The 12,781-nt window shown below is 40.4% G+C and overlaps 1 protein-coding gene across 1 annotated transcript; it reads left to right on the top strand.

Moving 5' to 3' along the window:
• Window positions 1–4,644: 4,644 nt before the first annotated feature.
• LOC137093053 (nuclear factor 7, brain-like) lies at window positions 4,645–12,315 on the top strand. Its single transcript, XM_067457731.1, has 7 exons — window positions 4,645–5,040; window positions 6,632–6,727; window positions 6,840–7,070; window positions 7,181–7,203; window positions 7,286–7,404; window positions 8,249–8,719; window positions 12,242–12,315. Exons 1-7 carry the CDS (start codon window positions 4,645–4,647, stop codon window positions 12,313–12,315), a joined length of 1,410 nt encoding a protein of 469 aa, XP_067313832.1.
• The last annotated feature ends 466 nt before the right edge of the window (window positions 12,316–12,781 follow it).

Below are 12,781 nucleotides of genomic sequence, written 5' to 3'. Positions count from 1 at the left end.
TCGCGCGAGAACTCCGGTCTGACCATAGACTGTAAAATAATATGGACGTAGTGTCCGTGACGTCACCCATAGGATTCTGATAAGCCGTTCTGAAGCTAAAAGTATGGTCGAGCTGGGCGTTGCCATCTTGTGAGCGAGTCATCGCGTGTCACTCTCGGATAACAGAAAATGGGCAAAAAGGCGGGATGTACGCGGAGCTGAGGTGACGCAATGAGTATAGGCGGCGGATAAATGGCTATCCACTTGTAACCACGCCCTTAATTATGCAGAAACTTAAGGCTTTATATAACGTAAACGAATGAGTTATAAAAAAATTCACCCCCCTCACAGTTGTCATGAAGATCAAAATTAGCCTTACAAGCCAAAACCACAATTTGTACCAGGCTGTAAACATGTTTTTTTCTGCTTTAAAGTTGAGAATTTTAACATGGCGCTCAATGAGATTCTGCTCCCTTCTGGAGCCTGTCCCTAGTGGCCAGTTGAGGAATTGTAGTTTACATTACTTCCGTATTGGCTTCAAGAGAGATCGCGGGAGGTTGCCGCTTGGGTCTGACGCACATGTGATCTCGCGTTGTTTAATTATCAAATCGCACGTGTGGTTGGGAAACGTAGTTTGTGCACGGGAGAGAGTTGTCGGTGATTCTTCCTCTTGTTCAGTCATGCAGTATGAACTCCTGTCATCAAACCATCGTGCAGTGTGAACACAGCAGTGACTGAATGATACCCCAGATAGTCGTGCACTGTGAAAAGAGCAGTGACCCGACGAGTTTGAAAATCGTGCAGTCTTAAGTAGGCTTAAGCTCTTGTGATGAAGAGACTAAGGTGTTCGGATCCATCTGCAGTAATTTATTAACACAGGTGAGCCAGCAGAGGAATGCAGACATAAACTTCAAACAACATATAAAAAGGGCAATCCAAGAAATGTAAGTCAAACAGGCATAGGTCAGAGGCAGGCGGTCCCCTCATTAAACACAATACAACAATCCTCAATAGTGTCAGAGTTCATAGCACGACACCTGCGAGTGGACACATGATTTCTCCACAGGGTATGAAAGAGAAATCTTCTTCTTCTTTAATTTTTTTTTGGTGGTTGGCATTAGTTGTCAGGTGCATTACTGCCACCTGCTGATTAGGAGTGTGGCTCAAGATCGCAACATACTACTTATATACTTTTATCCAAATGAGTCATTTCTAAATATAGCATAAATAAATCATCAGTCAAACTCTTGTGCAATATATTTACCAAATCAAGCTTTTCAAATTAAAAACCAATATTCACATACTCTTGTCTTATGTTTATTTTGTTCAAGGTCCTGTTAAGTGCTGTATGTCCATATCTAAGGGTGCTTTCACATCTCTAGTTCGGTTCATTTGTTCCGAACCAAGGGCAAACAATTATACATTGTTGCATTTTTCAGATTATTTGGTTCCTTTTCACACCACACTGATTGCTTTGGTCCAAACCAGTTGAAACGAACCAATACGCAGGCACGTGACAACATCCACATCACTCATTGGCCATGGCGCATTTCCTAAACTGCTTTTCGATTGGTCAGTGTGGGAAAATTCCAACAGAAGAGGCAAAGCCAGCAAACTATAATAACGCTATGGAGAGACGACTGCGCGGGCCAGTTTTGTCCCTGGCCATAATCTCCTACACTGTGTGTATTTACCACAGTATGCAAACAATACATTTCTATAATGAAGCGCGGATGCGACGTGAAAACAACGCTCTAATGCACTGCAGACGGCGACCGCGCATCGCTCATCACTTCAAGAGGAGCCGTGCATTAATTATTAACTCTTGACATGCTTCCATCTTCCGAAAATATTGCCAACGATCTATCAGGTAATAATGTCATGCACACAATGTCAGCGCAGCTAACTACGGCAGCTGGTTCAGTCCAAAAATGATCAGTACTTTTGCATTTGGTTCTGTTAGAGGTCGGATCACGTTCTCACCACAAACGAACCGCTCCAGAGTTTGTTTGAAAGCACCACCTCTTCAAGGAGCTCTCGGTCCGCTTGTTTGGTCCGCTTTTGGTGCGCACCCGAATGCGATCGCTCTTTCACACCTCACCAAACGAACCGCACCAAAGAGAGAAACGAACTCTAGTACGATTCAGCCGAACTAAATGAGGCAGGTGTGAAAGCACCCTAAGTCTTGATAGAATTGATTTTTCCTTTCCTCTTCTTCTTGTTCTACCATTATCAACATTTATTTGAATATTATAAAACCATCTTCCTATTCTCTCCTCTTCCCATTGTTTCTGCCATCTATTTCTCACCAGTTTTTTAATTAAAAACTTCATCTCAGTCTTACTATAATTAACTTGCATGTCTACATCTGATTTTAACGTAGCTTCCTTAGCCCATTCCTCAGCCAACTCATTTCCTTTCACTCCAACATGAGCTGGTACCACACAGAAAGAAACCTTTAACCCCATCATCTGAATCCTATATACTGTCTGACAGATCTCAATCAATACATCAGATCTGCTTTCAGTATGACCACTTTCTTCTCAAGAAGAACTTGAGTCAGAACATATAAGTGTCCTCAGTGGTTTATTATCCTCAACCCACTGTAATGCCAATACAATTGCAATCATTTCTCCAGTATATACTGATAAATTATCTGAAATTTTGTTAACTATGATTTTGAAATCTAATTCTGTGAATGCCACTCCTACTCTGTTTTCCATATCTATGGATGCATCTGAAAAAGTCTGTTCTGAACATTTATTTTAATTAGACACAACTGAATAATCGAGCATAGTGGCCCTCATTTATCAATCTTGCGTAGAAACAGGTGTATATGTTGGCGTAAGATTATGCTTACACTCCTCTCACCGCCTGATTTATGAAACTGTGCGCACCTCTGCAATCCAGGTGTACGCAATACTTGCCCTTGATAAATCCCGCGGCTGAAAACGATCGTCATTAGAATAACACGCCCCTATATACTCAAGTCTCCGCCTCCCGCACGTCCTCATTTTACGCCATGGACACACGGAAGACGGCAAAGAAGCGAAACTTCTCCGACGTGGAGATCGGGCGCGCTCTATCATCTCACTAGTCGACTAGTCAGGGCACTGATTAGGACATAAGTCAATGGGCTGACTCCCTGATCAGTGCTCTGACTACTGAACTAGTGAGATGATTGAGACGCGCCCATCGAGATCACCAGGGAAGTGGAAAAAAAACGAAATTGTTTTATTTAAGAGTATAAAGAGTGGGAATAAAGGCACCCACAAAAACAAAATATGGACCCAAATTACGAGTAATTACGAGCTGAAATACGAGCTCATATGAGTAATAATATGAGTAGTTTGAAATACGTTATAACATTACGAGCTGTTAATAGTGTGGGGGTTGAGAAGCGCACCCCAGCAGTTTAAAGCTGTTTGGATAAGAAATTACCATCCCAATGCATTATTTTACAGCACGTTTTGAAACAATTAGCATTTGATTTCGTATCACGGCATGTATTGGGGTGTACAACAGTGATGATGATGTGATGTGGAGTATTCATTCACATTAATAATTACATGACAATTTGTAAGATTCTTCTTCTTCTTCTTCTTCTTATTATTATTATTATTCTTATTATTATTTTATTATTATTAATGACGCTTGTTATTTAGAAGAAGAATGTCGTTTTTATTGATTTTATTATTATTTAAAAGAAGAAGGTCATTTTTATTATTTTGTCAGTCTGAATTATTTTAGTCCCAGTCCGTGCGCAGCTGCTGGTAAAGCGCACAGGCTCGCGACTGTAGGATACATATGCCTACAAATCAAACTCTTTGGTAAAGTCACACAAATTAAACATTGACGTTCATGTTGCACAAAAATAAACACTGAATGTTGTTGTTGTGGTTTTTAACAGTGGGTCATAATGCATATCTTGTCAGTGCGTTTTGTGTTAGGAATTGTTTTTCTGCGCATTTTCCCACTAACTCAAACGTGCGTACACCACCTCCTGAGCTGGCGTAGGATTTGAGCGTGCCGTACGCCAACGTCCATATTGATAAATCTCAAAGTCACCGTGGGTTTGGGTGTACGCAAGGTGTACGCTGGAAATTTGGTGTACGCACTTTTGATAAATGAGGGCCAATGAGTCTAGGCAGTGGGTTATGGGTAATGTAGTCCATGATAAGACAGCACAAGAGTCTGGAGGAGAGCCCCCTAGTGGAGATCATGAGCACTACAGCTGGAGGATGAGACAGTCTTATATTAGAGACACTAGCAGTTCATCAAAGGACAATCAGTTTTGGGTTTTTGGTATCAAATTATGTCAATGTACACGTTTATGTAACTGACTTAAAGTTATTAAGTATTAAAGAAAAAAAAGATGTCTTGTGAGAAAGAAAACTTGTGACTAGTTTTAGTGGTTTATGTAACACCAGAAACTCCACCCTCTTACAAACCCTATCAGGAAGAGACTAGTCTTATTATTTCTTACTTTCGTTTTTACTGAAAGCTGAAACGAGTCAGAGCTGTGAAGAACAGAGAAGGACACTTTATATTAGGATTATTGTGTTTTTCTGAATTAGTTTTTTATTGTAATTATTAACTTTTCAAAGCAAAGATTAGAAAGTGAAAGTAAATTGTAGATTACTGGATCTTTTACAAGACGAGGAAATGGATTCAAAATCTGCTGAAGATCCTACTTGTCCTATTTGCCTTGAAATCTTCAAGGTTCCTGTTTTTCTGTCCTGTAGTCACAGTATTTGTAAAGAGTGTCTACAACAGTTCTGGAAAACTCAGAAAACTCAGGAGTGTCCCGTCTGCAGGAGAAGATCCTCAAAAAGTGAACCGCCAGTTAATCTCACGTTAAAAAACTTGTGTGAATCGTTGATAAAGGAGAGAAATGAGAGGCGTTCATCAGAGTCTGAGGAGATCTGCAGTTTACACAGTGAGAAACTCAAACTCTTCTGTCTGGAGGACAAACAGCCTGTGTGTTTAGTGTGCATAGTATCAGAGAAACACACCAAACACACATTCAGACCCTTCAGTGAAGTGGTTTCAACTTACAAGGTAAGACAAATTTCTCTCATTTCATGCTAAATACAGTGCTAAACAGACACACATACTATTTGTGTATACAATAGACTAGTAGACATGGCCACAGGAGTATAAATCAAGCTCTCGGCCTGCAGACGCTTCTACACACATTAGTGTAAGAATGGGTCGCTCTCAGGAGCTCAGTGAACTCAAGCGTGGGGCCGTGATAGGCTAACACCTGTGAAATAAGTCCATTCCTGACATTTCCCCACTACTAAATATCCCACGCTCAACTGTTAGTGGGATTATAACAAAGTGGAAGCGATTGAGAACAACAGCAGCTCAGCCACAAACTGTTAGGCCACATAAAATCCCAGAGCGGGGTCAGCACATGCTGAGGGTCACAGTGTGTAGAAGTTACAAACTTTCTCCAGAGTCAACAGCTCCAGACCTCCAGACTTCTGTGGCCTTCAGATGAGCTCAAGAACAGCGTAGAGAGCTTCATGGAATGGGTTTCCATGGCCGAGCAGCTCATCCAAGCCTTACATCACCAAGAGCAATGCAAAGCGTGGGATGCAGTGGAGTAAAGCAGCCGCCACTGGACTCTAGAGCAGTGAGACGTGTTCTCTGAGTGACCAATCACGCTTCAGTCTGACAATCCCATGGACGAGTCTGGGTTTGGCGGTCGCCAGGAGAACGGGACTTGCCTGACTGCATTGTGCAAAGTGTAAAGTTTGATTGAGGGGGGATTATGATGTGGGTTGTTTTCCAGGGGTTGGGCTTGGCCCCCTTAGCTCCAGTAAAAGGAACTCTTAATGCTTCAGCATACCAAGACATTTTGGACAATTTCATGCTCCCATCTTCGTGGGATCAGTTTGTGGACGGCCCCTTCCTGTCCCAGCATGACTGCGCTCCAGTGCACAAAGCGTCGCTCCATAAAGACATGGATGAGGAGTTTGGTGTGAAGGAACTTGACTGGCCTGCACAACCGTTTATCCCTCCCCTCGGATTGAGCCGGCTCAACCCGATAGAACATTGAGTCCTGAGCTCAACCCGATAGAACAGCTTTGGGATGAATTAGAGCGGAGACTGAGAGCCAGGCCTTCTCGTCCAACATCAGTGGCTGACCTCACAAATGAGCTTCTAGAAGAATGGGCAAAAATCCCCATAAACACACTCCTAAACCTTGAGGAAAGCCTTCCCAGAAGAGCTGGAGCTGTTAGAGAGGGTGGGCCGACTCCATATTAAACCCTACGGATTAACAATGGGATGGCATTAAAGTTCATGTGCATGTAGAGGCAGGCGTCCCTAAACTTATGGCAATATAGTGTACTTTCACTTCCTGTATTTGCATTTGTACAACCACACATTTACAACTGCATGGATATAATAATTAAGAATTGGCCATTGCAAAAAAACATATTTGTTTGGTGATTTCTTGATGTTCATCATTTGCAGTTAAATCATTTAAAGATATATGTCCTGCCATTTTCAGGCACAAATGCTTCTGAGATTAACACATTCAGCATAAAAATATTAATATAACAATAAAAACATCCAGACACACAATGTTTAAACCTCTTAAAGCTTCATCAGTTTCACAGATTTTCATCTTAACCTGTAGGAGGAATTTAATACAGCGCTGACGTCCTTACAAAACAAGCTCAAACATGGAGAAGAAATGAAAGGAGAGTGTGATAAAACAATCAAACACATCGAGGTGAGGATGTGTAAAGAGTTAAACACTCAACATTCACACACAGTTTATTATTGACATTAGTGGAGTGTGTGTTCACACAGAGCTGACTGATGTGAATGTGATGTGATTTCAGTCTCAAGCTGAGCACACAGAGCGTCAGATTAAAGAAGAGTTTGAGAAGCTTCATCAGTTTCTCAGAGACGAAGAAGAAGCTACAATCACTGCACTGAGGGAGGAAGAGGAGCAGAAGAAGCAGAGGATGAAGGAGAAGCTGGAGGAGATGAACACACACATCTCAGCTCTTTCACACACAATCAGAGACATGGAGGAGATGATGAAAGCCAATGACGCCTCGTTTCTAAAGGTGACCAATCAATCTGGCTTCATTCTTTGAGCATAAAACAACTTGAGCCTCACTGACAATGAGAGTGTTTGATAAGATATTAACATGTTTTCAAACTCTATATTTTCCAGAACTTTAACGCCTCAATGGAAAGGTGAGTGAGCTGCTCGTATCTCTTCTCTCAGTGGATCTGAACTCAAATTCACTGCAGTTCTGACTCCTGAATGTTCCTCCAGAGTCCAGATCCCACAGCCGGATCCACGGATGAGTTCTGGAGCTTTGATTGATGTGTCCCGTTATCTGGGTAACCTGCGGTCCAGAGTCTGGAAGAAGATGCTGGAAACTGTCCAACACAGTGAGTCTCAGCAGATCTGACACCAGCGCAAAACATCCTTCAGATAGAAACACACACAACATTAACATCTGATAGAAATATATTTAATAATCACTTGAGTTTCTGAGTGAATCTGAACTGTATTTCAGAAGATCATCAGATCATACAGTGAACTCATAATGACTACAGAAGTCTGTTCCTCATGGTCTCTGCTTATGTATTAGGATACAATAGTGTTTATTGAATATGATATTAAACCTGAAGCCTCGATCCATTCTGACAGAAACTGACAGACCATTGTCATGATAGCAGGATTCATGATCTCTTTCCTATAGTGTATGATATACAGAAAAATATACAGGTTTGTATTGAACATTTATGGAGCAACAGATTTTGTGTAAAAATAAATCATAAAAGTGGTTTATTTTATTAAAAAATATTTAAAATGTATGAGGTGACGAGGGCCACACATGGGGCAAAAGGCACAGTATTAATACAAATACTTTAGCTAAAATAATATGTTTTATTTGATACCTGTTCAAAACAATCACTTTAGCAAAGTTTGAACATGTTTCTGTTTATTTTGATGAATAAAATAATACATTTTTGATTAATAAATATGCTGTCATTAAAATATATCTGAAAAATATAGAAACAAAATCATTGAAATAAGAAAAGATTCTGAAAGCGTTGAAGGATATCCCATAATAATTTAATATATATTTACAGTAATAACAATAACTTTTATATTAATAATAATAATATTTGTCATGATAGCAGGATTTATAGAAAGTATTTATATGTGTTTTATATTTACATTTCTGATCATATTTCATCCTGTAATCTGATGTTCTTCTCTTTGCAGCTCCGTTGACTCTTGATCCAAACACAGCAAATCCTCGTCTCACACTCTCGTCTGATCTGACCAGTGTGTCGTTCAGTGATGGAGATAAAACACTTCCTGATAATGCAGAGAGGTTTGACAGGTCTCTGTGTGTCCTGGGATCTGAGGGCTTTAACTCAGGAACACACTGCTGGGATGTGGAGGTCGGTGACAGTACAGGCTGGGGTCTTGGAATAACCACAGCATCAAGCCAAAGGAAGGGACTGGATTTCTTCAAGTCTAATGTCTGGCGTGTGTGGCACTGGAACAGCAAATACTGCTCTCAATCCCCAGATCAACCCGACACTGCCTTTCCTGTTAAAGTGAATCCTCAGTGTGTGAGAGTTCAGCTGGACTATGACAGAGGAACAGTGTCATTCTCTGATCCTGTAACTAACACACATTTACTCACATTCAGGACGTCCTTCACTGAGACTGTCTTTCCAATCTTAGGTAATCGCTGCAGAACTCCTCTGAGGATCTTACCAGTTAAACTGATTATTACAGCAGAAAATCACAGTTAAATCTGATTCTGCTTCCAGATTAATGGGTTATTGATGTGATGTGGTACAAATTAAATAATTAATTATTGTTATAATTTAAAATGCAGTGAATGGTTAAACATTTATTTGTCTTATGGACCTGTTGTTATAAAAACTGCTTTGTCTTTTGATTCTTTACATTTTTGAGCCCAATCTCAGAATTGTCCTGTGGTGTGACCGTCTCAAGCATGGGTCAGTAAACTACAACTTTTTATAAATTAAAAAGAAAAAGAAAAAGAAAAGCATAAAAATAATCTGGGGCAGGGTGAGTACAGTTTTTTGAACACTTTGTTATTTTGTCTTGGATTTTAATTTCTTGAAATATGAACTGAATTTAGAAATGCTTGGCTGTGTTTAATAAACTAAATGTATTTTTGAAAGGAAGACGGCGTTTGGAGTGGAGTGTGTGTTAAATAATCACTGTTCCCTGAATCAACGGCTCAACACAAGAGGTCGACCTAAGAGTTCACTGTAAAAAATCCCCATAACATTTACGGTAAAACAAACGGCAGCTGTGGTCGCCAGAACTTCACCGTAAGAAATACGGTAGCAACATTTTAGGTTTTACAGATTTAAGTTAAATTTACAGTAAATAACTATTTCATTCACTGAAATAATGTTGAATTACCAACCTATTGAAATGCTAATATCTGTGATGTACCTTTGATATACACTGACAACCAATCACAGTGGAGATGAGAGTCACATGACGAATCAAAGCTCAGGAGGATAATAGTGATGGGAAGTTCGGTTCTTTTCCGCGAACCGGTTCTTTCGGACAGTTCGTTTCCATGATCCGGTTAAAAAAAACGGATCACCGGTTCTTTTACGTCTTTACATAATGACGTCATTTCTATCATCCCGGCGGATGAAAATACATTCAAACACATCCATATAAAGTATTTGTAATCAAAACTTAGTATAGTAATAATTATAATTGTCATCATCATCATCTTGGAAACATTTTTTCATTTATGTTTTGCAACAGCACTAAATACAGTTCACCAAATCGAACTGAATCGATTGTTACAACATCTACTTCAAGATATTAGTTTTATTTCTAGTTTGAGAGACTGTCACTGTCGTGCAAACTCTGATGTTTTACACGATTAAATAAACTTACATTGACATAATAGGCCTACTTACACAAATGCTCAGTGTTCACCTCCGTGCTCATGTATTATCAGCATCAGCTGTCCCAGTCCGAGAGAAACAGTTCGGTTACGACGCTCTCACGCATGCTCAGTATCTCAGCTCACCGGTTCTCAGAATCGAACATGTCCGAAAGATCGACCGTGTCCGATAGAAACGGTTCTCGATTCTGTACTGGTGATCCGTTGTGACCGGTCGATCTGACTCGAGAACCGCTGTATCTGTGTGTGTGTGTGTGTGTGTGTGTTGAGCACAGGGTGCTGAGCTGTGAACTGCTGCAAGCTGAATAGTCTATATCAAACCTACTGTTTTGATTACATTTTAAAATGTGTATCGATTTAGAAATTAAATAAGATAAAAGCTGTTCATGAAAATATCATGCATTATTGATAAAACAAATAAATGTTTAATTTCACCGTTTTACAATCCATTGTTTCTAAAACTTTAAAATAATACAGTGACAGCTTTGTTATGATGTTTCCAAATGTGATTATAGTTTTAAATACACTTAACCTGCATTTCGTTCCTCTGAACAAATAACAGGCATGCGCAGCTCATCGGCTCATCGGTTCTCAGTATCGAACCATAGACAGTAAAAGAAATGGACCGAGCGACCCCATTGACGTCAACGGCGAAATAATGAAGTCAACCTAGGGGCACTCACTTCCTGATGGCTGAGCGAACTGCGCAGGCTCAGACTGAGCTTGAGGACGTAGATGTGACGTGAGCCTCCTGTCTGACAGCTGTAGGTTTTCTAGTAGTTGTGGAAAGTGAAATCTGAATCCCGTTGTTTAAATATTTTCTCCCGTTGCTTTTGGCTCACTATGGGCTTCTCCCCATTCTTCTCCCTTGACTTTATCAGACTTTATGTCTCCACGTCCCCCCGACTGTCTCATAGACAGCTAAAGATTGCCTGCGAGCGTCTCCTCAGGTCTATACGGTAATTTCTCAACTGTGCGACAGAGTCGCGTTGGTTATGACGCAATCGTTAGCCTATTTTTACAAAAACAGCTTCTGCGGGGCGATAGTGTAAGATACAAGGTAACGGAGCCTTTTATGCATTGTCGTGTTTCTTTCAAAATAAACAATGGACAAATGGAGTCTTTAAACGTCTCAGATGTAAAGTTATTCACTGTCAAAGTGACTCAAAAATGAATGGGAGTCAATGGGATGCTAACAGCAGGTGATGGCTTGGTTAGCAATGGCAGTCCCTGGAACGCTTTCCGAGCGCTAGATTACCCGCTTGTATCGAACGTGTCCGACAGAAACGGTTTTTGATTCTGTACTGCTGATCCGAGGATCCGAGAACCGCTACGTTCGGTTACACGCGCATGCTCAGTATCAGCTGCTCGTGAGTTCATCAGATCTCTCAGCAAAACATGTCTCACTTCAGCTAACGATTGGAGTTACAGCATCTACTTCAAGATATTCGTTTTATTTCTAGTTTGAGAGACTGTCACTGATGGCAGAAAGTTAATAACTACAGTAACTTGTGGGATCAGCCCTGATTTGAGACGCGAACCGTTTAGAACGATTCAGTTCGATTTGGTGAACTGGTTCGACCGGTTCACTATAAAGATCCGGTTAAAAAGAACGATTCGTTCGCGAACCGGACATCACTACAGTCGCCTAAACATTGCACTGAACTGATTGTTACACTATTGAACATTACACTACAAGCCATTTGCACTACGAGTCCACCAAGAGACTTTGCATTCATTTGATTCATCTCTTGGATTCAAATGACTACTTTATTTTTTTCCTTTCTTTATATTGCACATACTGAGAACTGTTAATCTGCAGTGAATTACTGTCAAGTTTTATTTTCAGTTAAACTGTCATTTTTTTCTCAAAGCAATCTGTTTATTGCAATTGTATTTTCCTGTGTGAGTTAAGGGTTCTAACTCGGCCAAGGTAATAGGAAACAAAGCTCCAAAATAGAAGTTAGAGACATCAAACTTACATAGAATTTAAATAAACTAAGCCCCAATAATTAAAAATATATCAATATTAATATTATTATTAAAGACCATTTCAATAACAAAGTCAACAAAAACATAATTAGATAAAATAACCACAAAGGAGCTCAAACATGCATTTCTTAAAGGGAAAGACACCATTTATTTGGTGGTTATAATCGTCTTGTTTTACTGTTTTTTTTCCTTTCATCTACATTTATTCAATTTCCTGCAAGTAAAGAAAATCATTTGGCTAAAGTCATTTTCCTGGTCTGTCTGGTTTCTGTATTGATGTGATTTACCGTATTTCTTGCCCTCTGTAGCGAACCTAGTATTCTGGTCCATTACTGTGTATCCTGACACGGATAGAGAAAAGAGTAGCTACGGCGCATACTAGCGCTATTGGTTACACCTGCATCTCAGATGGGTTTTCTCCAAAGATGTCGATCAGGGTCATATTTCCAAGACCGACAACAAATGTGGCCAATTCATTGTCATGATCTCTTGTTGATCTTCCAGCCAGATCTAGAGCATGAAGACAACCAGAATCTAGTCAAACTTCATCTCTAGTGTTCATCTCGTCTGACCAGCTTCATGAAAGCTCCTCTGCGGCACCTTTCGGCACTGACGGCAAACTGGAGTCCAGACATGGCATTGATTTGGATTTCCCAGAGCTCTGAATCCCTAAAACTGACAGCGCAAACACTCTCTGGTCTCTGAGTTTCTGGATGAGTTGATCTAGAACAGCAGAGATCCAGATCACAGGAACATGAGCAGCATCTCCATCCATCAGCTCCAGTGGAAATCCAGAGCTCATCATCTCAGCTGCAAGACTCGGGAGAGAAGAGAAGTGAACCTGCAGG

The sequence above is a fragment of the Pseudorasbora parva genome, chromosome 11 (genome assembly GCF_024679245.1).
Source record: "Pseudorasbora parva isolate DD20220531a chromosome 11, ASM2467924v1, whole genome shotgun sequence".
Classification (NCBI taxonomy): Eukaryota; Metazoa; Chordata; class Actinopteri; order Cypriniformes; family Gobionidae; genus Pseudorasbora; species Pseudorasbora parva.
This window is presented reverse-complemented; position numbering and strand designations above follow the sequence as displayed.

Bases quoted from the DNA above. Each gene is read 5' to 3' on its own strand.
- LOC137093053 (XM_067457731.1), top strand. From the start codon at position 4,645: ATGGATTCAAAATCTGCTGAAGATCCTACTTGTCCTATTTGCCTTGAA. The intron at 5,041-6,631 runs GTAAGACAAATT...CTTAACCTGTAG, and splicing joins AAGTGGTTTCAACTTACAAG to GAGGAATTTAATACAGCGCT. The intron at 7,071-7,180 runs GTGACCAATCAA...TATATTTTCCAG, and splicing joins ATGACGCCTCGTTTCTAAAG to AACTTTAACGCCTCAATGGA.